This window comes from Choloepus didactylus, chromosome 6 (assembly GCF_015220235.1).
Source record: "Choloepus didactylus isolate mChoDid1 chromosome 6, mChoDid1.pri, whole genome shotgun sequence".
Taxonomy (NCBI): domain Eukaryota; kingdom Metazoa; phylum Chordata; class Mammalia; order Pilosa; family Megalonychidae; genus Choloepus; species Choloepus didactylus.
The window spans coordinates 148,675,938-148,701,970 of NC_051312.1; the positions used below are offsets into that span (position 1 = coordinate 148,675,938).

General features: G+C 45.9%; 1 protein-coding gene across 3 annotated transcripts in view; it reads left to right on the plus strand.

The window, feature by feature from the left end:
* The first annotated feature begins 18,915 nt into the window (after positions 1–18,915).
* FLI1 (Fli-1 proto-oncogene, ETS transcription factor) overlaps positions 18,916–26,033 on the plus strand; it is a 117,484-nt gene continuing 110,366 nt past the window's right edge. Inside the window, exon 1 of one of the 3 annotated variants that reach the window (XM_037841941.1) lies at positions 18,916–18,996. In XM_037841941.1, coding sequence (XP_037697869.1) covers positions 18,958–18,996 — 39 coding nt within the window. In that variant the 5' untranslated portion in view covers positions 18,916–18,957. Of the gene's footprint in view, positions 18,997–24,867; positions 24,892–26,033 lie in introns of those variants that run through there. The other 2 variants (XM_037841938.1, XM_037841940.1) reach the window with 2 other exon arrangements.

A 26,033-nucleotide genomic window follows, 5' to 3' on the forward strand; every position in this document is an offset into this window, starting at 1 on the left:
CCATCAGCTTTTTATGAACAGTTTCTCCTCTGAAACATCATAAATCGTTAGCAGTTCCTCAAGTGTTGGATTTACTTTTTGTTTCCAGCTTCTCACAGCAGCTGATCCACAGATACCACCTCATAATGGCCTGAAGATGTCCCCTGAGAACACAGATGAAGAGCTGAGAAAACCCTTCCCTACATGCCTAGGAAAATGATCCAGGAAAATGACTACTAGAAAATGCTTTCTTTGTGGGTTTGGAGTTTATGTTCAATTTTGTGGTGAAAGACACTTCTCTGTGGGTCCTGAGGAAGAGAGAACCCAGAGGAGTCCAGAAGTAAGATAGCATTCTTGAAGGTCAAAAAAAAAAAAAAAAAAAAAAAAAAAGACAGAGAAAGAGAGAAAGGAGAAAGGATGGAATGAATGAATAGGATTTTACTGCTGCACTACTTCCTGATCATGCCCAATTCCCCACCCAGAATGCACAACAAAGGGAGATGAGAGGCAGGAGGGGGCAAGAAGAGAACTAACCTTCCAGGTTCCACAGGATGCACAGACCCTAAATCTGCCCACCCCCAAGCTCCTCTGCAGCATTCCACCTCCCCTTCACTGTAACACAGGCCCCACTGTCTCACTCCCCACACAAGTGAATTCAAAGAAATAACCTCACTGAGAGAAACAGACAGAAGCCTGAAAAGGCTGATCTAGTTTAAATCAGTCAGCTGTCCAGTAAGTCTCACCCGAATACTCTCATGGGACTTACCACCACCAACTTCTGGTCGCCTCTACTCCTCTTCTTCCCCATCAAAAAATTAAGAACCAATCAAACAGTGTGTCTGAAGCCACAGCTTCTAGAAACTCACAGCCATCTCAAATCTCCAAGAACAAATAAATCCTAAGTTGGGGGAAGAGGTGAGAAAAAGACTGAGAAAACAAACAAACAAAAAAGCAGGCTGTCATTGATGAGATTTTTCCAGGTCTACTATTTCATGTGTTTGGGGGCTGGAGCAGTGGGTTTATAATTTCAGGCATTGTGATTTGCTTTGGGTATGGGCACCATAATCTGCCTTGGGTATGGTGGTATACTGGATAACATTGTGTGCCTTGGGTATGGTGATATACTGAGTATGGTTGTCTGCTCTAGATATAGTGGTATACCAGATGACATTGTCTGCCTTGGGTATGGTGGTATACTGGGTGTTGTGGTATGCCTTGGGCATGATGGCATACTTGGTGTTCTTGTCTGCTTTGGGTGTGATGATACACTGGGTATGGTTGTCTAACTTGGGTATGGTGGTATACTGGGTGTCATGGTCTGACTTAGTTATGGTACTATACCTGGTATGGTTGTCTGACTTGGGTGTGGTTGTATACTGAGTGTGTAGTCTCCATCGGGTATGGTGGTATACTGAGTATGGTAGCCCACCTTGGGTTTGACAATAAACTGGGCATGGTTATTTGCCTTGGGTGTCATGATGTGCTGAGGATGGTTGCTTGGCTTGGGTATGGTGATATACCTTGTATGGCTGTCTGACTTGGGTGTGGTTGTATACTGAGTGTGTAGTCTCCATCAGGTATGGTGGCATACTGAGTATGGTAGCCCACCTTGGGTATGACAATATACTGGGTATGACTGTCTACCCTGGGTGTGATGATGTACTGTGTATAGTTGTCTGCCTGTCCAGCACAGAAGCCCCTCCTCCCTCCACACATGTGCTCACTAAGTTATGCTAGCTCAAGCCTTCTGTTTCTGTTTATTTGTCTTGCCTTGTGTTGTTTTATTAACTAGAAACTTGAAAAGGAGGCTTTCTTTGTTGTGCTGCCATTTGGCAGAAGACTAGAGGTTACAGTAGCAAGAGGAGCCTAAACATTTTTTTAAATCTCGATGAAAGTTCCTTCCAGAGAGAAAAACTATATCCGATTCCCTGTCTCCCATTGAACCTCTGAAGGACTTCCCACACCTTACCTTCAAATAACAGAACCCTAGCCAACGAAAATGGAAAAACATAAATTTTTGCACGTAAAATGTAAAATCAGAGGGTGCAGACAGGCCTGTGTCAACAGAGTATTTTTAGCTATTGGTGAATTTTTAGAATCAAGTTTTAAAGCCTAGTTCTCTGTGCACGGACTTGGGACATGATTTTCGAACCTTTGCCACCCATGGCTATCCTCACCTCATTTTCAACAGTGCAGGGTATCCCCAATTTAAAAGACCAAGAATCCAGAAGCTCAGGTGGAAAGAGTGACTTGCAAGTGTCTGCGCAGTGATTGAAAAGCAGAAGTGATGGCCTGGACACCACAGCTCCTTGATAACAACCTCACTATTTAAGGCAAAGTCTCTAAGGTCCAATATTTCTGATCCTCCTTTCTCAATGTCCCCTTGTGGGTCCCCACCAAAGATTTAATTTATTATGCATATATTTGCTTTTCTCCATCACAGCCTGAGCTCCTCATCCTTGAGCTCTAAGAAAAAAAATAATAAGTGCAAAACATCTCTTCTGCAAGGGTCTCAGAATCTCTGTTCCCTATTCCTGACGAAATGGTTTTAAAACAGAGGGTGACCATGAGTGACAGGTTCTGGCTGGGGTTCAGTTGTCTCTGGCCCTGCCTGGTGACAGGAGAGGAGATGAAGACAGCAGCTCAATTTTCCCTCTATTTCCCTCCAGAGTCACGGATGGGCAGGTCTCAACGATCAAGCCGTGGCAGTTAGAGGCAGGAAATGGAGTCGAAGAGAGACTCAAACTTACCCACCATGGAGAACCCAGGTTGCTTCAAGCGCTTCCAGGTCCCAAAGCCCCCAGCCTGGTTTGCACCTGAACAGATCCTCTAGGGCTCAGATGGCCCGTTGCATTGTCTGCACAAGCTTTTGAGCCTATGTCTGGATCCACACAAGCCGGTGCTGCCCAGACACCTGAGAGGGTCTGTTCCCGGCTTTCAACAAAACGACTTGAAGGGGTCAAGCAGTGGACAAAACTCAGGGCTAGGAAGGAGGTGGTATGGTCCCAGCCTTGCTTCTAACCAAATGAAAAATAGTATGCAAACTGTTTCATTTCTTTGTTCTCAGTTTTCACCAACCCTGGTATATTATGGTTCTAAAAGTACAAGGAGAGAATCCTATAGAACTAGTGATGGAGGCCCCTTTTGCTAGCATCTTTTATTCAAGAATACTCTTTTGCAGCAAGTGCTGCCTTTCATTAAATGCTGCACATACGTGGAAGGTGCAGAAATGACACTATACACCCACATGATGTAGATCTGGAGCTAACAGAAACAACTGTTATTCATGCAAGAATAACGAGACAGTGAAGGATTTCATTCTTTGTGTGTGTGTGTGTGTGTGAGTAATGAAACAGGATCATTTAGAAGCTGGACCAGATGGATTCCTAAGGCCAACACATCTCACTTTTCAGCCCACTGCATTGCATGTGTGCATGTGTGTATATGTGTGCACCTGTAAAATGAAGAACGCTTTCTTCAGTTAACAATTAGTTCAGGAGCAATGTTAGCTTATCATGCTGCCTAGTTCTATCGAAAAGCCTTCACTCACTTAGACCTTCAGTTTTTCTGATAAATGGTATTTCATGACTACATCCCTTACATGTAGACCAATGTCAATGCAAATAATTTAGTGACTTTTTTGATTAGAAGTTTTTCTTGTGATGTTATTACACTTCAGAATAGGTGTTCTTTGGTAGCTGTAGCTACTGAGTCCTTTAGAGTTTGTTGTAACAATTTTTCAACAGAGTTAAAAAAACTGTTTGAAACTTCAAAGATACAAAGTTGTTTATTAATGTAGCTAATACTTATTGAGAATTAGGATCAAGGAATTGTGCTAAGTGCTTTAAAACATAATATAAATTCATTTTTATAATTTTTTAAGATTATTATTATTTTCTTTATTTTAACTATGGGGAAACTGAGGCTTGGTTATGTTAAGCAATTAGGTAGGTAGCAGAACCATTACAAAAACCAAAGTCTGTTAGACCCAGAGCTGGAATCTTAACCACCACAGTATATTGCTGTTAGTTGGTGATGTTAGTTTAATAATAATTACCAAATCATCCATGATAGCACTATTTAGTAAATCAAATTTTCAATCCCTTAATATATGTTCAAAATTCTACAGGTCTTTCTTTCTCAAGGAGTTTTCCAGTGGGGGAAATGGGAAAGGTACTTTTTAATTGCAAATGTAATCAAAATATAAGTACAAATAAGTCTCTGTGTATGTACAGCATTGTATTATTGCTCAGGTCCCAACTTGGAGACATATAACCCCTGATAACTTAAAAATCCAGGGAAAATGCATATTTATATTTTGCGTCTTTGTACTGAGTCATTTTTATGATGTTGAAAATTGACATCTGTGGCTTATCTTAGCCACTAGTGACAAAGTTGAGCAAAAACTTCACAATCAATCCAGCAAAAAGCAGCAGTGATATATATATATATATAATATATATATATATATATATAAATTTCATGCACCTTTTAAAGATATATATATATATGACTTCTTTTGAAAGTACACACAACATTTTTTATTTCTCAGTATTTTTAAGATGTCAGTTCTCCTCAAATTTATCTACAAAAATTCAACACAACCCCAACCACAATCCCAAGAAGATTTTATGAAGATATCAACAAGGTGACTGTAAAATTTTATATGGAAAGACAAAGGTACTAGAATAGCCAAAACAATCCAGCAAAAGAACAAAGTCAGAGGACTCACACTACCAGATTTAAAGTCTTGCTATAAAGCTAGTGTAATCAAAACAATGTGGTATTGGTGAAAGGAGAGACATAGATCAATGGAAAAGAATAGAGAACCCATAAACTGACACACACAAATATAGTTGACAGACTTTTGACCAAGTTGCAGCAGCAACAAAACAGAGAAAGGATAGTCATTTTAACAAATGGCACTGGAACAATTAGATGTCTATATGCCAAATAATAAATAAATACAGACAAAATTTTACACATACCTCACACTTTATACAAAAATTAATTTAAAACAGATCTTAGACCCAAATGTAAAACTTAGCACATAATAGAATATCTGCATGACATGACCTTGGGTTTTGCAAAGAGTTTTTAGATATGACAACAAAAGCATGAGCCATAAAATTAAAAAAAAAAATTATAAATCAGACATTATCAAAATTTAAAACCTTGGCCCTGTTAAAAAAATAAAAAGACAAGCCACAAAATAGAAGAAAATATATGAAACATAAATCTGATAAAGGACTCATTTCTAGGGTTTATAAAGAACTCTCAAAACAGAATGAGAAAAACAGAACCCAATAAAATATTAGATAAAAGATCTGAACAAACACTTCACCAAAGATGATATATGGATGCACGTAAACATATGAAAAGATGTTCATCATCATTAGTCATTAGGGAATTGAAAATTAAAACCAAAATGAAACATGAATGAGTCCTGGAAGCATTATGCTAAGAGAAATAAACCACACAAAAGGACAAATATTACATAATTCCACTTAGATGAAACATCTAGAATAGGCACATTCATAGAGATAGAAAGCAGACTAGAGATTACCAGAGGTTGGGGAAAAGGGGAAATGGGGAGTTATTACTTAATGAATACAGTAATGCTGTTTGGGGTGATGACAAATTTTAGAAATAGATAGTGCCAATAGTTGCAAAGTATTGTGATTGTGATTCATACTACTGAATTGTACACTGAAAAAAAATTTTAATATGGCAAATTTTATGTTCTGTAAATTTTACTACAACAAAATTTAAAAACTAGAATGAGATAGCACTAGACACCTGTTAAAATTGGGGGTGACCCTCACCTGACAATACCAACTGCTGTCGAGTATTAAGAGCAAGCAGAACTCTCAAACCTGTGAGTGGGAATGCAAAAGCTTAGCAGCTGTTCCTTACAATGTTAAACATTCACATGCCATAAGACACACAAATCTCATTCCTAACTGGGTCGATGGAAAAGTTTTGATGATGGATGATGGTGATGTTGGCACAACATTGTGAACGTAAATAACAGCACTGAATTAGATATTTGAATGTGGTTAAAGGGGAAAGTTTAGGTTATATTTATGTTACTAGAATAAAATTTTTTAAAAATCCATGGAATTGCATATCACAGTGAATCTTAAGTGAAACCACAGGCTATAATTAATAGTACAATTATTAAAATGTGTTTTCATCAATTATAACTAATGTACCACACCAATATAAGGTGTTAATAGTAGGGTGGTATATAGGAACTTGTATTTGATGCATGATTTTTATGTAAACCCACAGTTTCATTAATTAAAAAAAAAAACTCCACTCTTAGGTATTTACCCAAACAAATTGAAAACTCACATCTTCTGAAAATCTATATGCAAATATTTATATGAGCTTTATTCATAATAACCAAAACATGGAAACAGCCTAGATGTCCTTCAATAGGTGAATGGATAAACAAACTGTGGTACACCCATAAAATTGAATACTACTCAGCAGTGAAAAAGAATGAGCTATTAATTCACACAGCAACATGAAAAAATCTTAAATGCATTTTGCTAAGTGAAAGAAGCCAAACCCAAAAAACTATATATTTATGATCCTGCTTATGTGACGTTACGAAAGAGGTAAAACTATACACACAGAAAACAAATCAGTGGTCATCAGTAGTTGGGGTGGAAGGAGGGGTTGACCACAAAGGAGCAGGACAAGAGAATTTTGGAGGTAATATTGTATAGTTCTCTGGCACTAGGTACATGACACTACGTGTTTATCAAACAAAACCCATGAACCATACACCAAAAAAAGTGAATTTTACTTCATGCAAATTAAAAAAATCAACTCCAATTTCAATAGCTCCCAAGCTGGAATACAGATTATGACAACAAATATGATGATAAGTGCCAGATTACTCAATTTTGGAGAAAGAAATTACAAATATGCAGAGTGGAAAAGATAGAATGAACCCCAGTGATAGATTGGCATCAGAGATGACAGCATTAACTCATTTTTTAAAATGTGTAGAAAGATAGAGTGACAGAAATAAATATAGATATGTGTGTATACCTATGTTGGCATACGTAAATAAATATCTCCTTGCTTGACCTGCTGAGAGGTCTTAGAAGCAGTGGCACCTGGTAGCAAGGAGCACAGTTAATTACCAAATCTTGGTGTCTAAATACCATGCTCTGATAAAAGGAACCAAGGCTCCTTGGAGAAGAAGTTGATTCCAGGACTGGGACAGGGAAAACACAAGATGCTCCTGGAGCACTAATGAAAAATATAAATAAAAGGATAGGGGCACATCAAAAGAACACTAATGCCAACTTGGAAGAGCTCCCAATGGCCAAAGTTGGAACAATCTGAGCAACAAAATAAATAATGGTAGTAATGGATTATAATCAAAAGAAGAAAAGAAATATCCATGAGCCCATACTGATATAAATAAATGATTGAATAAATAAATAAATGAGGGAGAAGGGACAACTCTTCCTTACCAAAAAATTTCAATTAATAAATGTAGAATAAATGAGTGGAATCACCCTTAGAACACCACAGTATTTATTGCTCAAGGCACACTCCACTAATGAATGCTAAAATTAATGAACTAGAGAGGAATATGTCCAAGAAGATATTTGCATAGCTTCAAAGTATCTCTCTCCCAAATACATCTTAATTGCCAAGGGAAAAAAATAGTAACCTTACAGTGGAGAAATAAGGTCAATGTCACCTTATCCAAGTGATCAAGATTAGCATCCCTGGTAATAAGACAGGTGGATGCCATATGCCATTTGATATGACGTGCAGTCAAGGGCATGTCACCTCTGTGATCTTCCTCAAAATCCACAACTTCAATTTCATCATGAAAATACATCAGATAAACCCAGATTGAGGGGCATTCTACATAACTCCTCTTCAAAAATGTCAAGGTCCTGAAAGAGAAGGAAAGAACAAGGAGATGAAGGGAGACTAAGAATATCTGACAACTAGATGCAATGTGGGATTGGACCCAGGTACAGATAAGGACGTTGTAGGAAAACTGATGAAATCTGAATATTGTCTGTAGTTTAGTTAAGAGCATTGTACTAACACCAATTTCTTAATTTTGAAAATCATACCATGGTTATGTAAGCTGGTAACATCAGGGGAAGCCAGGTGAAGAGTGTGTGGGAAACCCCCTGTACCATTTTTGCAACTTTTCTTCCCAGGGATGAAAGGAAGGGAAATAGAAGGCAAAGCTGGATGTTTTAAATACAAAAGAGAGAAGAGAGTTATGAAAATCCATGAATTAGCATTGATAGTGAACAATCTCCACAGTGATAGGAGATGGAAAGTTAATCTATTTCATGGGAAATGTTGATAGAAACTCAACCAAGAAATATGAGATTAGAATTTGAAAGACCTGGGTTCTCGCCCACCCTGCGGCTCACATTGCAAGGTCTGACAAGTTATTTAGTGTCTCTGGGACTCGGATTTCTCACGTGAGACCCAGTTTTCACTAAGTTAAGGACAGTGAAAACAATAATTTTGACTCTTAACAAAATAACGCATTTAAATTTTGCCATGAAAGCAGAAGTAATTTCTCTTTGGGGTTCTGTTTCTAGGAAAATGAGCACAAATTTCTCTAAGGTCCTTTCCAGTCACAACTGACTAACGCTACATGAAATATAAATTTTAAGTGTTATAATAGCAGCAAAAGATCAAGTTTTCTACATACATTCAGATCTTTCTTAGACTGGAAGTCATATGTGAGATTAGCACTGGTGACCTTTTCAATGGTACATGTATTAAAATTGGAATAAAATGTACCCCAAAGATAAACATGTGAGGTAGTTAGGAGCAATTCCCTTTACAAAAGCATTGTTTATTTGAATAATTTTAAAAAGGTGAAACCATGGAATCGATATAGATGTTTCCCAAGTCCATTAAAATATGACTTAATTTTTATATAACCAATTTAATGGCAGTTTTTCAGAAGCTGCAGTTACATCGATTAATGTCAGTTGTATCTCAGTGCATGAGTATATGCTAAATGGGCGTGTATTTAAAAATAATTATGGATTTTTAAAAATTTTGTGTGTGAAGATATATACGAAAACAGCATGCTTGGCAAATAAGCACCTCCTGGGCTCTAATTTACTCTATTATTCATCATGGTGGCCCTGGCGTCTCCTGCCCCAGCAGTTGCAAAGCAGCTGAAATGAAAGGGCCCGAGCGTCAGCAACGTGCTCCCTCCATTCCTTTCCCCACTGGGGCTGGCAGGAAATGCCAGCCTCCTCACAGGAAAGCCTGTTGTGGTGAGATTTCCCGATTTACTTTATAAAGGCAAGAACGCCAGATACAGGAGGAGATAAGCAGTCAAGATTGCAAGTGCTTATCACCTCGCTGGCTTCTGGGCCCCCCAGCCATGACCAGTTTCTCTTCTCAAGATACACAGGCCAAATTTCGGTTTGCTTCCCAATCAAAAGGAGTGCCCAACCGAAAAATGTGATCGTCATCCACCCTTGCCGGGACTTGCAAGGAAACTACTCCAAATGGCTTGCTGCCTTTTCACCATTAGTGATGCTCTTGCCTTGGGAATTACTTAGCAAATTAAGAGAACCTAGCTCTCCACCTTGGCCACTCACTGGAATCACTTGGGGGAGAAGGGGGTATAAAAAATTTGGGATATCTGATCCCCTCAGCTACAAGCTGAAGTCATGGCATCCAGTTGGCTCTTGGCTCTTGACCACCTTCTGAAATTTTCGGTGGTAACTTTCCTCTCTGATGCTAATGCTTTCCTCGCTGCAGCCATTGACATGAAAAGTTCAGAGATGAAAAGGGGACCTCAAAAGGATAACAGACCCAGCAGAGGTGGCTGGCTGAGTTAATAAAAGACATGCTGAACTCACTTGATTCAAAATCATACATGCTCTGATAGCCACACAGGCCAACCCATTCTCTGATCTGAGGTTGGGGAGGGGAGTTAGGGGGCTGGGGAAAGGGCACCACAGCCTTGGAGAAGAACCTTATTTCTTTAAGGTCCACTCCATTCCACCTCTTCTCTTCTAGTCAATGTTTTTTCAAAGTTTAATTTTTAATGTCCAAGCATAGAAAGAAATGCAAATGCCCAACAAGAGTGTATAGATAAATGCCTTGTGTTCACTCCTAAGGTAGAACGCAAGAGCAGCATAAAAAACAACTCAGAAGTTCACTAGATCATGTAGGAGAATGTTCACAATGCTTTCAAATGAAAGATTGAAAGTTTATACACAAATATGTAAGGCATGCTCACATTTTTGTAAAAATTACATGCATATTTGAAAGCATAAAACAAGAAGTATAAAAACAACAAATGACAAAACCTACGCTATAGTACATGGCAGTGAAGTGAAGAACGTGTAAGTGAAGATATGGCAACAGTCACTCCCTACATAAGTGAATATTAATTTTCTCTTTGGGAAAAATGCAAAGGATACAGTCTCAGAGAGCATAAATCTACAAATGTTATAAAGAAATTTTGTTTTAATTCTGCTTTTCATTTCCCCAGCATTTCACAGATGACTTTTCTATCAATTTAACTCCACAATACGTAAAACTAAATTTTATTAAAAATCAAAAGCTATTTTGATATCACTGTTGATATCAATTTTGTCATAATTTCCACACACATTTTACAGCACAATCATGGACATCAGTAGTAAATGAATACTTGGATGAGTTGGTTTAAAAGAAAAGATTTTCGATTACATCAACACTGAGTAGTAAAATAGCAACACAATTCAGCAAATTAGTCACAAAAGTTTCAAAGCCACACAAAACATGTCGAAGAGATTGGCAAGCAAGAAGTTAAGTTTGCGGTGCTATTTAAAGTCACCATATATAGTAACAACAAACATAGCTCCCATTTTACTATTCAAGTTTTTTGAAGTTCTGTGATTCCTGACAATTTTTTAAATATTAAGAGAACTGCCTAAAATTTTCAAATAATTATTCCTATTATTTTAAATTTGCATGATTCCTGATTTAAATTCCTATGAAATGTGGCAGCATTATACTACCAAGGCAGTACAGGGCCTAGGCTTTGCCTGTTTTGTTTTGTTTTCTGCAATATTAGGAAAAGTATACTGAATAAAGAATTGCTTTATTGATACAAAAATATATACACAAACTACAAAGCACTAAAAAATTTAAATATCTAAGTCATAGCCAACAGGTGGCAATTCAACACCCAGGGCCGAAAGAATGCTTGAAAGAGATGACAACAGAGCAGTCTCCCACTTCAGAGAGGGCATCAATTAAATAACACCAGTTATTTCCCAACCGCAACAGTTAAATCCCAACGGCATGATTCAAATTTCAGTTACTACAATATATTAACTGTGAGTAAAATCAAATTTCAACTACTATAGTATATCAACTGGGAGTAATTGCATAAAATACAAGCTTCTGTAATAACAGCCATTCACTGTTCCTTGATCAGGCTGAAAGAAGAGTTTTCCTATAAAATGAGCTGTATCACCTTGAGCTGTTTTGACTGGTACTAAATGCATCACTGTACTTCAGCCCCCAATTCATTTTCAGTACACCTATGTGCCCCAGTTTCTCTGTCCTTTTCCAGGGCCATTTGGTATAATCTTCTGATTCAAGTTCAACAAAAGCCTCTCCACTCTGCCTGCCTTCCCTGGTGCAGAGGCAATGCAAGCCTGATGCCCTGTCTTCAGTTTTGCAGTCAGAGAAGAAACTCTGCAGGTCATCCTCTGTGGAGGAGGGAACTTGGGTGATTGGGACTTCAAAAGGCTCGGCGGGCTCCACATCTCTATGCTCCCGCTCTGCTCGTCCGCACCAAAAGGAGGAGGCTGGAACGCATGGGCCCGGTCAAATTTTTAAAGTAGAACCCCTAAAAATTATTTTCCAAAGAAGAAGCCATTTCTCCATGCAAGGTGTTCACCACACCTGTGGGACTCAGCCGTGATCCAGGTGAGTGTGATCTGTGCAGGTGTGAGCCCAACCAGTGGCCTCATCTGCACGGTTTTGTCCGTGCCCCCAGCCTTCCTCCTGGCTATACCCTCAGGCTGCATAGAATGAAATATAACACACACACACACACACACACACACACACACTCACACACACACACACACACCCCTGTACTCTATCTGCACATTGAAACAATGAGAATTTCAGAGTCAAGAACTCAGTTTGTCTATGTGCTACTCACAATTCTGATCTTTTCAAAGGAAAAAATAGGCTTCGGATAAAAATCTAGGTCCCCCTTCCCTTAGTCAAAAATCAGGGAGACACCTAAGTTCACAGTCTCCCTTAAAAACACACACCAAGAAAATGAAAACATACCCTTCACTTTTGATCTCTTATCTAAGGAACCAGTTTCCCTCAGAGGAACTCTGGAGGCTGTGAGACCCCAATGTTTATTGTGTTAAGGGGGTGCATTGTTTCACATTCAGCTATGAAGTGCGTTAAAGTTATTCTGATGACCCTGCTCTATCTGAGCCCTACTGTCCCCATTCTGCCAAAGCTGAGGTTCATCAATAACAGAAGCACATCAGACCAGCATTAAATCAGCGTTTACCTAGCAACTTTTCTACAGAAGTGCATCTCTGCTCTCCAAAGATTATTCTTAGGCTTTTGCATTAGGGATATTATTTATACTTTACCTTCTCACTCAATGATTCAGCACACCTCAGCCCGCTGCTACAACCTCCATTAACATATATACCCCCAAAGAATTTCATGTCAAATATAATTGGCATTGGCTCAGCTTGACTTCTTGCTTAGAAAGAGGGAAAGGAATATAGTGTCTATGCTTCCGAAGACACTGCTCTCTATTATCCTCAGCAGCCGCAGTAAGGTAGCTTTATATTTCTTTGGCATTTTTCTCAACAGCATCCCAAAGGGTTTTTTTTTTTTTCCTTTCAATAAAGCTGTCACTTTCACCCGAGAGTTTCAACAGATGAGCCATTGCCACACTCCATGAGTTATATTTTGAATTTTTTTTAAGATACTAATGAATTCCTCCTCAAACTGTGATGGCTTTTTCTTCCACAAGAGCTCCTGGAAGTGATGCTTTCTTTTTAATTCTATGCTGTTTCCCTATTTTTAGGGTTGAGAGAGGCCAGATTGATTGAGCAAAGGTAAACCTTTGCCTTCTCAGGAGAGAATAAAATGATATCACAGTAGTCCTTTCTACTATCCACTCCCCTGCAAATAGAATAGATACATAGACAGATAGATGATTGATAGGCAGATAGGTAAATAAATGAAATATTCTGTTCCATCCTTTCTGAAATCCTATTGGAATTACTGCAAAAGATTCATGTCACAGTTTTTAAACAGGAGGGGGGGGGCAGAGGGTGGAGAACATCTCCCAGTAACCTAAGAAAACACAATCATAGATGACATTAGTAACATGCTCCTTAAAATTTTAAGATTGGAATAGGTGTCTGGGATTATCTGATAAAATAAAAGTAATAAACTGACATCCATGAAGAGACAAGCTTAAGGGAAGAATGTATAGGCAGCATTACAAATCTTTGTTCTTAAGTGCTCCTCTTTGCCTTACGCACATTGTCTCACTCATTCTCGAGTAACCCCAACTCCAGGCACTTCATCTTCCTCCCCAATAGTGGAAGCTTTGTACTGTGTGATTTATAGGTAGGGTAAAGGGGTGCATCTGTTAGCTGGAGGCAGGGAGGGGCTTTCTGTAGCACCTGCTTGGATCTCCATCCTCACTTGGGTGATTCCCATTTTACACCTGCTACCTATCTTAAGAGCGCATTTTACACTGAGATTATGCATGGGCGTGCCTGTGTGTGTGTGTGTGTGTGTGCGCACAGGGCGGAGTGAGATGTATTGTTAAATGATGAGAATCCAAGGTCTCACCAGGTCACACACATCCTGGAATCCAAACAGACCCCCGCCTGATTGCTTCTTTCATGGACCCTGCTTTAGTCACTGCCTCCATTTCCTGAACTTATCTCCCTGACCACATTTCCCACCCCTTCTCTCTCCTTGATATTTCCAGGAGCTCAATCTAGGTTTGCAGCTTGTCGAGGGCTACAAGAGGACATAGATAATGAGAGATAAGGAAGGTGACTTCTTGTTGGCTACCCTTTAAAATCTGAAATTGCTTGTTCGAAGAGCAGAAAGCAACTTCCTTCCTTCTCCCATCAATAAAGCAAAAAGAACAGAAATTTCACAGAGGAAGCTGAATGAAACTCAGTGTGGCTTTGGACTTACTTTGGAATGGAAAGCACCCCAAAAGACAGGAACGCTGCTTTGTACACAAGACCGCACGGCCAAAAACATTGTGGTATGCAATAAACAGGTATCAATCAACATAGCAGATTCTAGAATTGTTGATTGAAGTGAGTCAACCTTGTGAAATCTTTTACTGCTTGGAAAAACCATCCAAAGCATGGACAAATATTATGCCCCAATCATCAGGAGCAGAGCCAAGACTGGAAATCAAAATTCTTAATCCAAGAATATTATTCTGCCTCTCAGTGACATCCTTTCCCAAGCCAAGTGGCATCACAGAATTACAGCATGCTCATATGGAAGGTATCTCATGATGATCTAAATGTAGTCCTCTCATCTGCAAATAAGGAAACGTAGTCTTAATGGCCTTGCTCAGAATCATTGATCCTGTGGGTGAGCCAGAGCTAGACCTGTCCAGATATCTTCCCCCTGCGTCTCTGGCTCCTGAGAAGCCCTTCTTGGATTCCAATCTCTTGCTCTCCGAATGCCTCCAGAGTCCTTTGCTGGTCTATGGCTGAAAGCTTGGTGCAGAATGGTGAGGGAGCACAAGTGCGGAGCAAGAAAGACCCTACACGTTCTTTGGAGAAGGTTGGAGGGATAAGCTGCCTTTAATAAGTCCTTCCTGCCTCCGTCCTCATCTCTCTTGCTCTTGCCTTATGGCAGCTGTTACCAATTTCAGCAATTTTCTCCTGGCAGATTCAAAGCTCAAGGTGACATAGGCAGTTGCCATATCCTCCTGGAGAATGGGATGGTCTGGACCCTTCTGCCACCCCAACCCTGACTCTGGGCTGGGTGGCTAGGGCTGAAGGCATTTCCCAGTGGCTTATATTACACACACACACACACACACACACACACACACACACACCATGGACAAAATGAACAAGGTAGGCTTCCAGGTATATGTCCATCTCTGAAATCCTATCTGAAAGGGACTTTGGATTATTCCTCAGCTCATGCTCAGCTCATCTGTTTTCTGGGGATCACCAAAATTTCATCATTTGCATGACCCTTGAGAATGAGTACCCATTTTGGCTCTTGAAATCACAGGAAGAATTGGAAGTAGGACACACACCAACACATCTCTGCAGAGTTTAGTACAGAGCCCGGCAGATTAGGCACCTCCGTCAGCAGACTACACCCAGGTATTTGGGAAGAGAGACGACCTCAGTCTCCCTGGTTAAACCATTTACCTTAAAATGAAGCAAACTCCTAAGCACTGATTTTGTCTACCCTACCAAGCAGAAAATGAATCAGTATCACTCAGGTGAAACTTTCCCGTCAGGTTTACCTTACTAACAACATGAGGGTTTTGCGTTTGTTTATTTGTTTGTATTCCCCTCTTTCCTTATTGATGAGAAAGGAAAGAGGTAACTAAATAATTGACCCAATTCTTTACCCCCATCCCATCCCACCTCCGTTAATTTCAGTGTGGACACTGGGTATCCAGCTGTGAACAAAAACAAATTTAACTCTTGCTCTCAGGGAGCTTACAATGAAGGGAGACAAATATGGAACAGATACGCCTGCAACAAATAATAATAATAATAATAATAATAATAATAATAATAATAGTAATAGAAAGAAAAAGGAAATAAAGGAAGAACGAAGAGTGGAAAAATTTAATCTGGATCTTAAGGTATTAGAAATTGGTTTATTTCTCACATCTCCTAATATAGGCAAAGCCCTCGTTTTCAAATTGTCCAACTTTCCTAAGATGAGGCTTTCTTTTAAATGCATCACATTGTGTAGGATGTGTTATCTGACATGCGCACATCTTTGGAATAATGTGTTTTTATTAGGAGGGAATGATGATCTCCTCAAGAATCGAAAGAACAAAAATATGGGACACTGGCTCAGGTGGCCCCTCCCCAAGCCCTGTCTTGTTTTCCTAAGCATTGGTTAGGAATGTGCAGGGCTGGGGCAGCCTGGCCTCAGTGCTGAGCCCCAGTCACGGTCCTGGGCTGGCCTTTCACCTCCAGGCTCTCCGGGCTGCTCTTATTAAGCAGCAAAATGTTTCAATATGTTCAGCTTTGGGGGAGGGACGGGAGAGAAAAATCGGGATATTGTTGAGAAGGAAATAATGAATAACCCTGCCGCCAGTCCTCATACCCCGCATGCGGGGAGATCTGGATGATAAGTGTGCTTTCTCCCCAAACGGAATCCTAGCAATTGCCCTTTGTTCAGAAATTTCCAGAGCTTGGAGGTGGGGAGAAGGTACCAAACAAATTCTCTCAAAGAGTCTCGAGTCAAAGAGGAGGAGGAACAGAAGCACATTCACAGAGGTCCACAGAGTTGTCTGTTTTGTTTCTACAAATTGACACACTCCCATCTTGACTCTTACCTGTCACCTCCCGCACCTGCCCCCCCCCCAACCATCAATTAAAAAACAACCTTCTTGTCCCTCCGTTCTGGTACTGGAGAGGAGCATGCCAGGGTGTGAAACCCGCCCCATAAGAACTCATCAGTAATTCCAAGTCGATTTGGTGGAGAATGGCCCCGGGATTAGGCACCTGAAAAAGTAAATGTAAGCATGGACTCCGAAATCTGCGCCTCATTAGAGGCTGGGACTATGTGTCCAAGTGAAGAAAGAAGCCATGATGCAAATTTTAAAAACACAAATATGAGGACACAGAAATGATTCCTTAGCGAGGTTTCTAATTTTTTTTTCTTTAAGCCCCTAAAATTAATTTTTTTTTCTCTGACATTTGCAAGCCGCCTAGGAAATGAGGTCAGAAGTCGGTGTGTTCTTGGTGGGACAAAATAAGAGGAACCTTAGGGAAAATGTAAGCATTTGTAGGGGAAAAGCCTTCATTGATGTTAAGTCTAAGAAATGATTGCATAGCAATGATTTGAAACTTTCGAAGACTCAACTGGGAGGCGGCCTGGGTCTTTACCGATGTTTCCTCTTGGTTTTATACAGCTGGATGGATGTCTTTATATTTATGTTATAAGCGTGTGTGGTTTCTAGTGTTCTGTAAAGTTCCTAGGAGCACAGGGAGGTTTCTGGAAAAGCAGCTGGGGGCAGATGGGTGGCTGTCCTATTAGAACAATTCATCAGACAGCAGTTGAAATATTGATAAGAAAACGGAAATCAAATTAAAAGAGGGGAAAAGAGAAAGGAAGAGGGAGCGGACTGAGAGAGCTGAAGAGAGGCGGCGGGGAGCAAAGCTGCCGCGCGCACACCACCAGAGCGGTTCCTGCAGCCACCCACCCATCCTCCCCAGCCCCCACGATGTGCAGGGGCCTCGGCCGCTCGGCTGGATGCGCTGGAAAGAAAGACAGACTTTGACTCGACGGAGTGAGCAGGTTTAATTCAACACTGTGACGGGTGCAGGCACTCAGGGCGCAGAGAATTCACACCAAGAACTTGAACGTCCTGGAGGCGCCGGCGTTCCGCTCCTGGTGGCTTAGCAGGGAAGGGTGTCTAAGGTGAGCGTTCGTTTGCGCCCCATCTCCCGAGGCGGTGCAGGATGGGGGCGTCTCTCTCGGCTCCCTTGCAATCGGGAAATGCTGAGCATTCGGGGGCTCTTTCTTTCTCTCATTCTCTCCGTAGATTCTTTTCCCTTCCCCCCCCTCCTCTTTTCTTGCAGATGTCACCCCGGTTTTCAAAGAAAATGGGGGAGACCCTGGAGAAAGGACACCAGGGAGCAGAGGCAGGGAAGGGGATCTATGGGCCAGAGAAACTTACCTTGTCCCTGAACTCGTGTGTGTCTGCTGTGGCTTCAGGAGCCAAAAAAGCTGGAATTTGTTAGTGGAGAGAAAAGTGCTTTATCAGAAACACATTGGCTGCCGGAGAAGCTGTGCGTTGCCACGTTCAAGACGGTTTAAGAGAAAGAAGGAAGGGAAGAGGAGAGAGAAAGCCACCAGGCCTGGCTGGGGTATCTGGCTAAGGAGGGGAGACCCCAAGCAGAGGCACCTGGTGTCCTCGGTGGTTTTTCTCAGTCCAGCCCAAAATATTCAGACTTGACACCACCTCCCCTTCTGCCAAAAGAAGGCCCCTCATTCCTTGTGGTAGTCTCTGCCTGCAAACCTGTTTTCTTTCAGAAGGCTAAGGGGGGGGGGGGGGTTGTCAGGGATAGGGACCTCCACAGACCTCCCAAACGTTGAGGCCCGTCTTCCTCCTGGTCTGCCCGATGGGAAGGGGCAGCAACTAGACGTTGGTGGAGTGGTGGGGGCGGTGGGGGGGGGGGGTCAGGCAGAAGGTCTGTGCCCTGCGGGTCTGAGAGTGGGTAACTTTGCAAATATCTGTGCTCAGGCAGCCTCGTCTGGGAAACTTGCCTCTGGCCCTTTTCCTCCCTCCGGCCAGGACAGGCCACGGGTGTCCCCAGGTGTGCACCTAATCAGGCCCTGGGGAAGGCGCATGCGCTGCTCGCGGGCAGGGCAGGGCTACAGGACTGCAGGGAAGAGCCCCCTGTGGTGTGAGCCGGCTCTCACTTCTCACCCCTCCTGGACCTTAGCCTGAAGCCCCAGACACAGGCGCGGAGGGAGAGGGGGAGGGGGCATTGTTGGGGATGGCCGCGCGGAACCTCGCGGATCCTCCTCCGCTGGTTCATGTGGTCTTAGTGTCCCCCCAAGCCCCGTTCTTTTCATTTGCATTCCCCCTTCCCACCTCCGCCCCTTGCCCTGTGGTCCCCTCCTGACCTCTCCATGGCAGGTGATAAGATTTCTCCTACCCAGGTTGGTTCTTAAGCCCTCACGGCCCTTCCTCACCACCCCAGGATGTTTCAGACAGTCCCCGACACGTCGTCTTACGTCAAGGTAAGACATGACAGCGTCTTTAAACAGGTAATAATCCCCAGCCCTTCACCCTCTAGCCGCTGGTCCCTTATCCCTTTCCCTGTTAAAGGGGCGAGGGGCGGGGGGCGGGAAGGAGGGCCGCGCTCTCATCTGGTGGGTAGGGGCGCTCGCGGCCAGATGAGGGTAGTGCAGACTCTTGGGATGCGTTGGTTGAGGAGCGAAGCTCGAATGAGAGACTGGAAGCGGCTGTGACTGGTGAAGGCAGTGTGGGGAGACAGAGCCCGCGCCGGCGTCCGCCCGGAATGGGTGATGCGCTCAGCACCTCTCGTGCACGGCGGGTGCGAGTTAAGGGCGTGTATGTGTGAGCATGTGGCCGTGTGTGTATGCGTGTGCGCGGGCGTGACGCGCTTCTCCTACCGTTCTACACCCCATCAGCCCTGAAGCCCACCTTCCTTGGCCCCTCCGACCCTTCCAACGCGCGGACTGCTGTATTTGACAGTACCCGGACAGATCTTTTTCTTTTCCACAACAGTTCCCAAGAATGTAAACAAACCTAGGCCGGGACATCTGGGTTACACGTTTAATGAAAATCGGCCTTCGGGGCGGAGCCTAGGGTGCGGAAGGGCCGCCTTACTAGGGGTTCGGACCACCGCGAGATCCTCACGCCATTCGGCCGCCATCCGGTGCTTTCCGGGTAGGGGCACGGAGCCCGGAGCGTCTGAGGCTTTCCTAGGTCGGAGGCGGAAGGTCCCATCCCGGGTTCTGCAGACATACCCGACCCCCACCCCCAGACTCGAAGCCCCGCCCTCCAGAGCCCCCCACCATCCGCACCCCCCTGCTGGGCTCCCCGGGGCATCGAAGAGCGCTTGCGCGGCGCCTGAGCCGCGGTGCGTGGTGGTGGTGGTGGTGGCCGGTTTGCAGATCCATGGGTACCATGATGGGATGAGACTTCTCCAGTCTTGTCCAAGGAGCCCCAATTATGCATTCAACCCTCCTCCCATCTCTCGAAAGGAGGATTTGTTGACACACTGGAGCATCTTCCTGCTCACCACCCGAGGTCTGAAGGAACCTATAGTCAGTTCCGGGAGGCCGGGTTCTGGAGGCTTGGCCAGGAAGGGATGTTTAATCGATGATGAATGAATGAATCAATCTATCACTGTATCGATAATCTGTGAATGAATGGGTGGACCCCTGGCTTCCAGGAGGTGCCAGAAGGTAGATGCTTAGACTAAACTGTGCACGAGTTCGCCGTCTCCAGTTTTCTTGAGATGTTAAGGAAACTGTAGCCCCTCTCACCCCCACCACTCCCAGAGATCCCTCACTTCTAGCTCTGCCAGTGGTAGGGAGCTGCAGGCTCTCTCCCATCCACATGTACCCTGAATCCGGAACCTCAGAGGCAACAACCCTGGAGGGGTGATAGGGCCCAGGAGCCTGACCCAGGCCAAGGGTCAGAGGGAAAGCACATGGGCCCTGGAGAAGCAGCCAGGCTGGGGGCACTTTGGGAGCTGCGGGCGGTCAGAGGAGCCGTTCGCCTCAGGAGCTCTTTGCAAGGGGAAAAAAATGGATTTTTCAGCAGCCACAAAGTTTGTATTGTTGCACAAAGGAGTGCATTGATGGCAGCGCAAGGCCTGCATAACGGGGACAATCTTGGGTCTGTTCCTCAGGCTCCCTCCACCAATCGTTTGCCAGATGGGCACAAACAGTCTCCAGCTGCCAAGCCCCTGCCCTCCCCGTCAGGCCCAGGCTCAGAGGTTGTTGACAAACACTGCGGGCCCGGGCATGGGAACCCCAGGAACTGGAGCACAGCCTGGTCCTGCCCCAGAGGGACCAAGGTACCCACTCCACGGGGTGCTGTGGCCTGGGCCAGGAGACAGGCTCAGGGAAGTGCCAGCAGGAGAGCGCTTTAGCTGGGGACTGAAGCTTGGAAAAGCGACAGGGACAGGATAGAGCAAGGGGGGAGGAAGTTGGGGATGGCGGGTACCAGAGCGACTCTTCAAGACTTTGAAGGGCTAGTATCTCTGCTAGCTCCCTCTGAGATAAGCCTTAAATTTTGCCAGGCTCTGTTTTAAGACATCCTTATTTGTACTAATTGAATATTCATAACAATTCTACCTGGCAGTTCCTTTTGCAGTTGAGGATTTAATTGGACACATGGGTCACACAGTTTGTAGGGAGCTGAGCCAAGATACAAATAACAAACATGGGCAAAATGTTGCCAAGTGCCAGGCAAGTTCTAAATCCTTAATTCATCTTTTCAACAGCCCTTTGAGGTATAAATGCCAAAATGCCATTGGACAGATGAGTAGCTGAGACACAGAGAGTTTAAGTAACTTGTTCAAGGTCACAGAGCTGGTAAGTGCAGAACTAGCGTTCCAACCCAAGGGGCAGATCCCTGAACAGGACGTTCAACCAGAACATTCTGCTTGTGAAGGATAACCCTGCCACGGGGCTTCAAAATCCTGGCTCTGTCCAAGGGCCCAAAGCATCTCTGAGGCAGGGCGCCCCATCCTTGCAGAGTCCTCCCGATTCTCCGGCTCTCCTCCTCCCTCCTCCCCTCAGCCTATGCGTTCAGTCCGTGCTGCAGCCTGGGCGGGGGGTGGGGGGGGGTGGGTGGAGGGGGAGGCAGCCCCCTCCCCCTATGAAAGGAGCGTGATAGCCTAGAATGTTCAGTAATGCGGCCCAGGAGCCGCATCTGGCTGGAGGGTCCTGAAGATGCCGTTGGGTATAGCCAGGACAGTGCTTTTTGCTGCACCTCTCCAACGCCCCCATCTTGGCCCCGCCCCTAGGTGAGGGTCCGGGCACCTGGCGGGCCGCCACCCGTGGTCAGCCTGCGCTCTCTGGTCAGCCTCGGGCTCCCTTGGGCTTCCTCAACGACGCCGCCTGGTCTGGGGACAGGGCCCCGGAGCGCCTCGGGCTCGGGGCGCAGAGGCCGCTTCCCCCGACCCCCCACCCCCCACTCCCAGCCCTATGGATCCGCAGCCCTCCCGCCGCCTTTGCCTCCCACGTAGAGTTCTGAAGCCGCTTGGCGCTAAGGCAAAAACGAGCGTGGGGAGCGGGCAAGGGGGCGAGCAGAAGCTCTAAATCTTTCTTCGAATCTGTGAGGAGATGAAGTCTGAGAAACAAATTCAAAGCAGGCGCGCTTGCAGAGCCTTCCTGCAGAAATATTCCCCGGCATTCAAGCGCATCCAGGGGCGGCTCGAGCTGCCTTGTTTGGCTAAGGTCAGACGAGACTCGAGTTCTCCAATAAAAATAAATCTCAAATTAATTATGGCCTCGAGCGAGGGGCCAGACACTCGAAGCTGCAGTTGTGCAGTCTGGACTTTTGGCGCTGGCTCGCTCGCTCGCCCACCCCTCCCCCCGCCCCCGGTTTCTGTCTCCTCCCCTTCGCCCCCCACCCTTTGCCTGCTCGAATCCCCGCCGAGGCCGCGCTGGACCCGGGGCAGGAGCGTGGGACCGGGTGAGACCGCAGGGGAAGGCTCCGCCTGAGACGTTCAGCCAGGCCTGGTATCTTTCGGGGTTTCAAGTGACGGAGGGGCCCTGGGCTCCAGAGTCACCCCAGGGACCCGGCTCCGGTTGTTGCCCGCCACCCCCAGCCGAGGCTGGGACCGATGGAGCCCGGGAAGCCGCGTCTGGAAAGCTTTGACCCGGTCAAAAGGGCTGACATTGAGCGAGCCAAGACACGTTTAGCTCCATCGCTCTCCTCCCGGGGGAAGCAGGACTTCCGCATCTTTGAAAATATTGTCAAGTGCGGATGGTGCGCGGCGAGCCATCCCTACCAGCGTTCCAGTGAAAATGCCCCGAATCCAAATGTTTCTCGAATATTGGCCCCCAAGTGCACCCTTCCAAGACTGAGAAATGTGTGCTGGGCTGTTTTGCTGTTTGGGGTTTTTTCCAGTTGGTATTTAAAAAAAAAAAAAAAAAAAAGGCAACAACAACAAAAAAAAACGGCTTGGCCTGCCTGACTTGAAAGCCAGCCCGGGTATGGTGGCATGGGGTGCCCACAGTGCCCAGCACCACCTCCTGCTTACCAGCCCTGCCCAGTCTGGGAAAGGGAAAGGCATGGCAGTCCCTGGTGAGCCAGTAAAGAGGGTGCATGCAAGTGTGTGGGCCTGGGGTACCCACCCCCCAGCTGGACAGAGAGGGGAATGGAGAGGGAGGGGAGAGAGACAGACAAGGAGGGGAGGGGAAAGGAGAAGGGATTCCCCCTCCCCCCAACTCTAAGACAGTTTTCATTTGTAGCAGGGCCTCACCGCAGGCCGGCTATCAATTTGTCTCAATGCAAACATTCGAAATATTCTCTTTGGCTGCTCGTGAAAACAATGTGAGCTGCCAGGATCAAACCATCTTTCCAGATGTCTGGTGGTAACCACATTAAACAGGGCAGGCTTGTTTACTGTTGTGTTTGGTTAGGGCTTCCCCCCCCCCCCCTTTTGGGATTTAAAAAAGCAGCAGCAGAGCTGAGAATCAAATCCGGAGTTACATAAGTGGGACAAACTCGTCCACCAGCCTGTCAGGAGATGGAGGGAATCTGATATTCCCACAAAGAGCTGTTCAGAATTGGGGGGGGGGGGTGTTCCTATTTTGGGGAATGGACAGGAGCTGTTTCAGGGAGGGGGCTGGCAAATGGCATCAGTGCTATGTGGCCTGAGTCAGAAAGGGGTAATGGTTTGCCTACGCCAGCCTCTTTTTCTCCCCACTTCCCACCATCTTGAAAATTGTGAAATTGCCATAGCATTGGTTTTACAGGCTGAAGCAGAAAGTGCTTTTGACTTGCACAGGTAAAACAGGAGGGCGAGTCCTCATTTTCGTCTAATCCCATACTGAACACTCCTGATGGGAAAGGGAACCCGTGCTAAACAGTTTGGGAGGTGCTAGGGAGGTGCTGGGGGGACTGAAGTGATCAGCTCAGTGAAGACAATCTGTCATTTGCCTGAACTGAACTGAACGGGAGTTAGGGAAAGAAAACTAGCCAAGGTGTTTGGCACAGAGGTGGGAGTGGGGGTGTGGATCGCCACGTGTGGTGTGGCCATTAACGGCCCCAGTGACTGCCCAGCACCAGGAAGGTGGTGGAGTTAGGTACCTTGCTGGTTGAAAGCGCAGCCTCTGCGGCTGCGGGTGCGCGGGTTTCTGCCGAGATCCGGGTGGGAAGCGGTCTCCCCGCGCCCTGCTGAAAGCCCTGTTGTCGTTTGAAGGTCGGCAGAGTCTGGTCTGAAAAGGAAACAGTTTGGGGTTTGAAAGGATGTAATTCATTCTTCCTTTCCCTTTAACCTCTTTCCTTTCTGGAAAGCATGTGGAAACGCTGAAGAGAAGAGCCAACAGGCTGCCGCGCAGGCCGCGGCAAGGAAAGGGTTAAGCCCGATTTCTTTTAATTGAACTCCAAGAACTGGTCGCCCCAGGCAAAAGGGGGGGGGGCGGCTGACCCCGCTAGCGGTAACCAGATGTGGCGGTCTCAGGGGAGTCCCGGAGCAGACCCCTGGATTGAGAAGCAGACAGGAGTGGGGGGGGACGGGGAGTCGGCCCGGCCCCCATCCACTACCCTCCCCCGCCCCCCACCCCCTCCCCGCATAAGCACATCAAGTCTCAATTGCTGGCTGGCTGCACCCGCCACTCCAGGTCTGGTCACGTTCAGCCCTGTGTCTATATTCGAACCCAAAATTGGAGCTGAATTGATGAGACTAATTTTGAGAGGGGGGAGGGGGGAGGGAGGGAGGCGAGCAAGTTCTCGGCTCAAATGCTCCTGAAGAAATAAAGAATCAATAAGTCACCTTTACCATCGCGGTGGACACCCTTTTGAATATTTTTGCTTTCCTATTGACTCGGATCGCTTTTGGATTTTTGTTTTTTTCTTCCTTCCCCGGGCGGACTCTTAAATAAAAGTGAGAAAGTCCCAAGCGTGGTCTGGAGAGCGCGGACAAGGTAACCTGTTTTGGAGGTCGGGGAGAAGGGATTCAAGTCGAGGGCTCCCGGGGTTCCCTCGCTGCGCCCCGACCCGGAGGCTGCCCCAACTGGAGGGCGCCGCGGCAAAGCAGGAGGATGGGGGAGATCTGGGTGGCCGAGGGGAGGCCGGTTTCGCGGCTGGATGGGGATGACTGTTCTGAGCGCGGGCGCCCAAGTCTCAACCCGGGAATGCTGGGCTGTGCGTCGCGCAGGTCCTGAGCTCCGGGGTCCCAGCGACCAGCCGAGAAGAAACGTCCCACTGTAGGGTAGGATTCCGAGAGGCGGAGTGGAATCGGAAGGGCGGCTCTGGCGGAGCCACCCGGACTCGGGCCGTCGGGTCCCAGCAAGCGTCAGAGGTTTGACCCAAGCAGGCGCAGATGGGAGGCCCGGGTTGCGGCGGGTCCCCGCCCTCCGCGGACGCCGGGAGCTCTCCAGGAGCGAAGGGCAGAGGCGCACCCGCCCGAGGGCGCTCCTCTCGGAACAATGCGCTGGGAGGCTAGTCTGCGCGGCGACCGTCCGGGTCTGACCGCCCGAGACCGCCCAGATTCGGCGTGGATGAGTGGGTGAGCCGCGCCCGGAGTTTCGGCAGCCGAGGGCGCGAGTGGAAACATTCCCATAGCATGCACTTTTTAATGGTTAGTTTGCCCGGGTGTGCGTCCGGATCTTCCTCGGCAGTAGACGCCAGGTTACCCTGAGTCCGAGTAACCTCTCCCCTCACTATCCCTCCCCCGCCCCCACCTTCCCACACACACGAAAGTGACTCCGGCTGGAAAGAACATTAATGAACATATCTGTGGGAAGAAACGGAAAGTGAATGAGTCAGGAGGGCCACCTTCGGCCAACAGCCCGGGGAAAAGAAAGGAGGCCAAAGGCGTTTGGCTTTGGACTTTGGAGGAAGGTGATGGGAGGGCGGGAGGGTTGGCAAACTGCGCAGGAGCCGGGCGTGGACCCCCCGGCATTGTTCGGGGCTCGTCTTATCTTCCTGGAGCAAGTATCCTGTGTGCGCCACGCATGAATGTATCTGGGCATCTCGGCGTATACTTATATAGAGTGTGTGTGATGCGAAAAGCAGGACTGGCGAAGGAGAGGAAGAGGGGGTGTTGTGGGGGGAGGGAAGACGA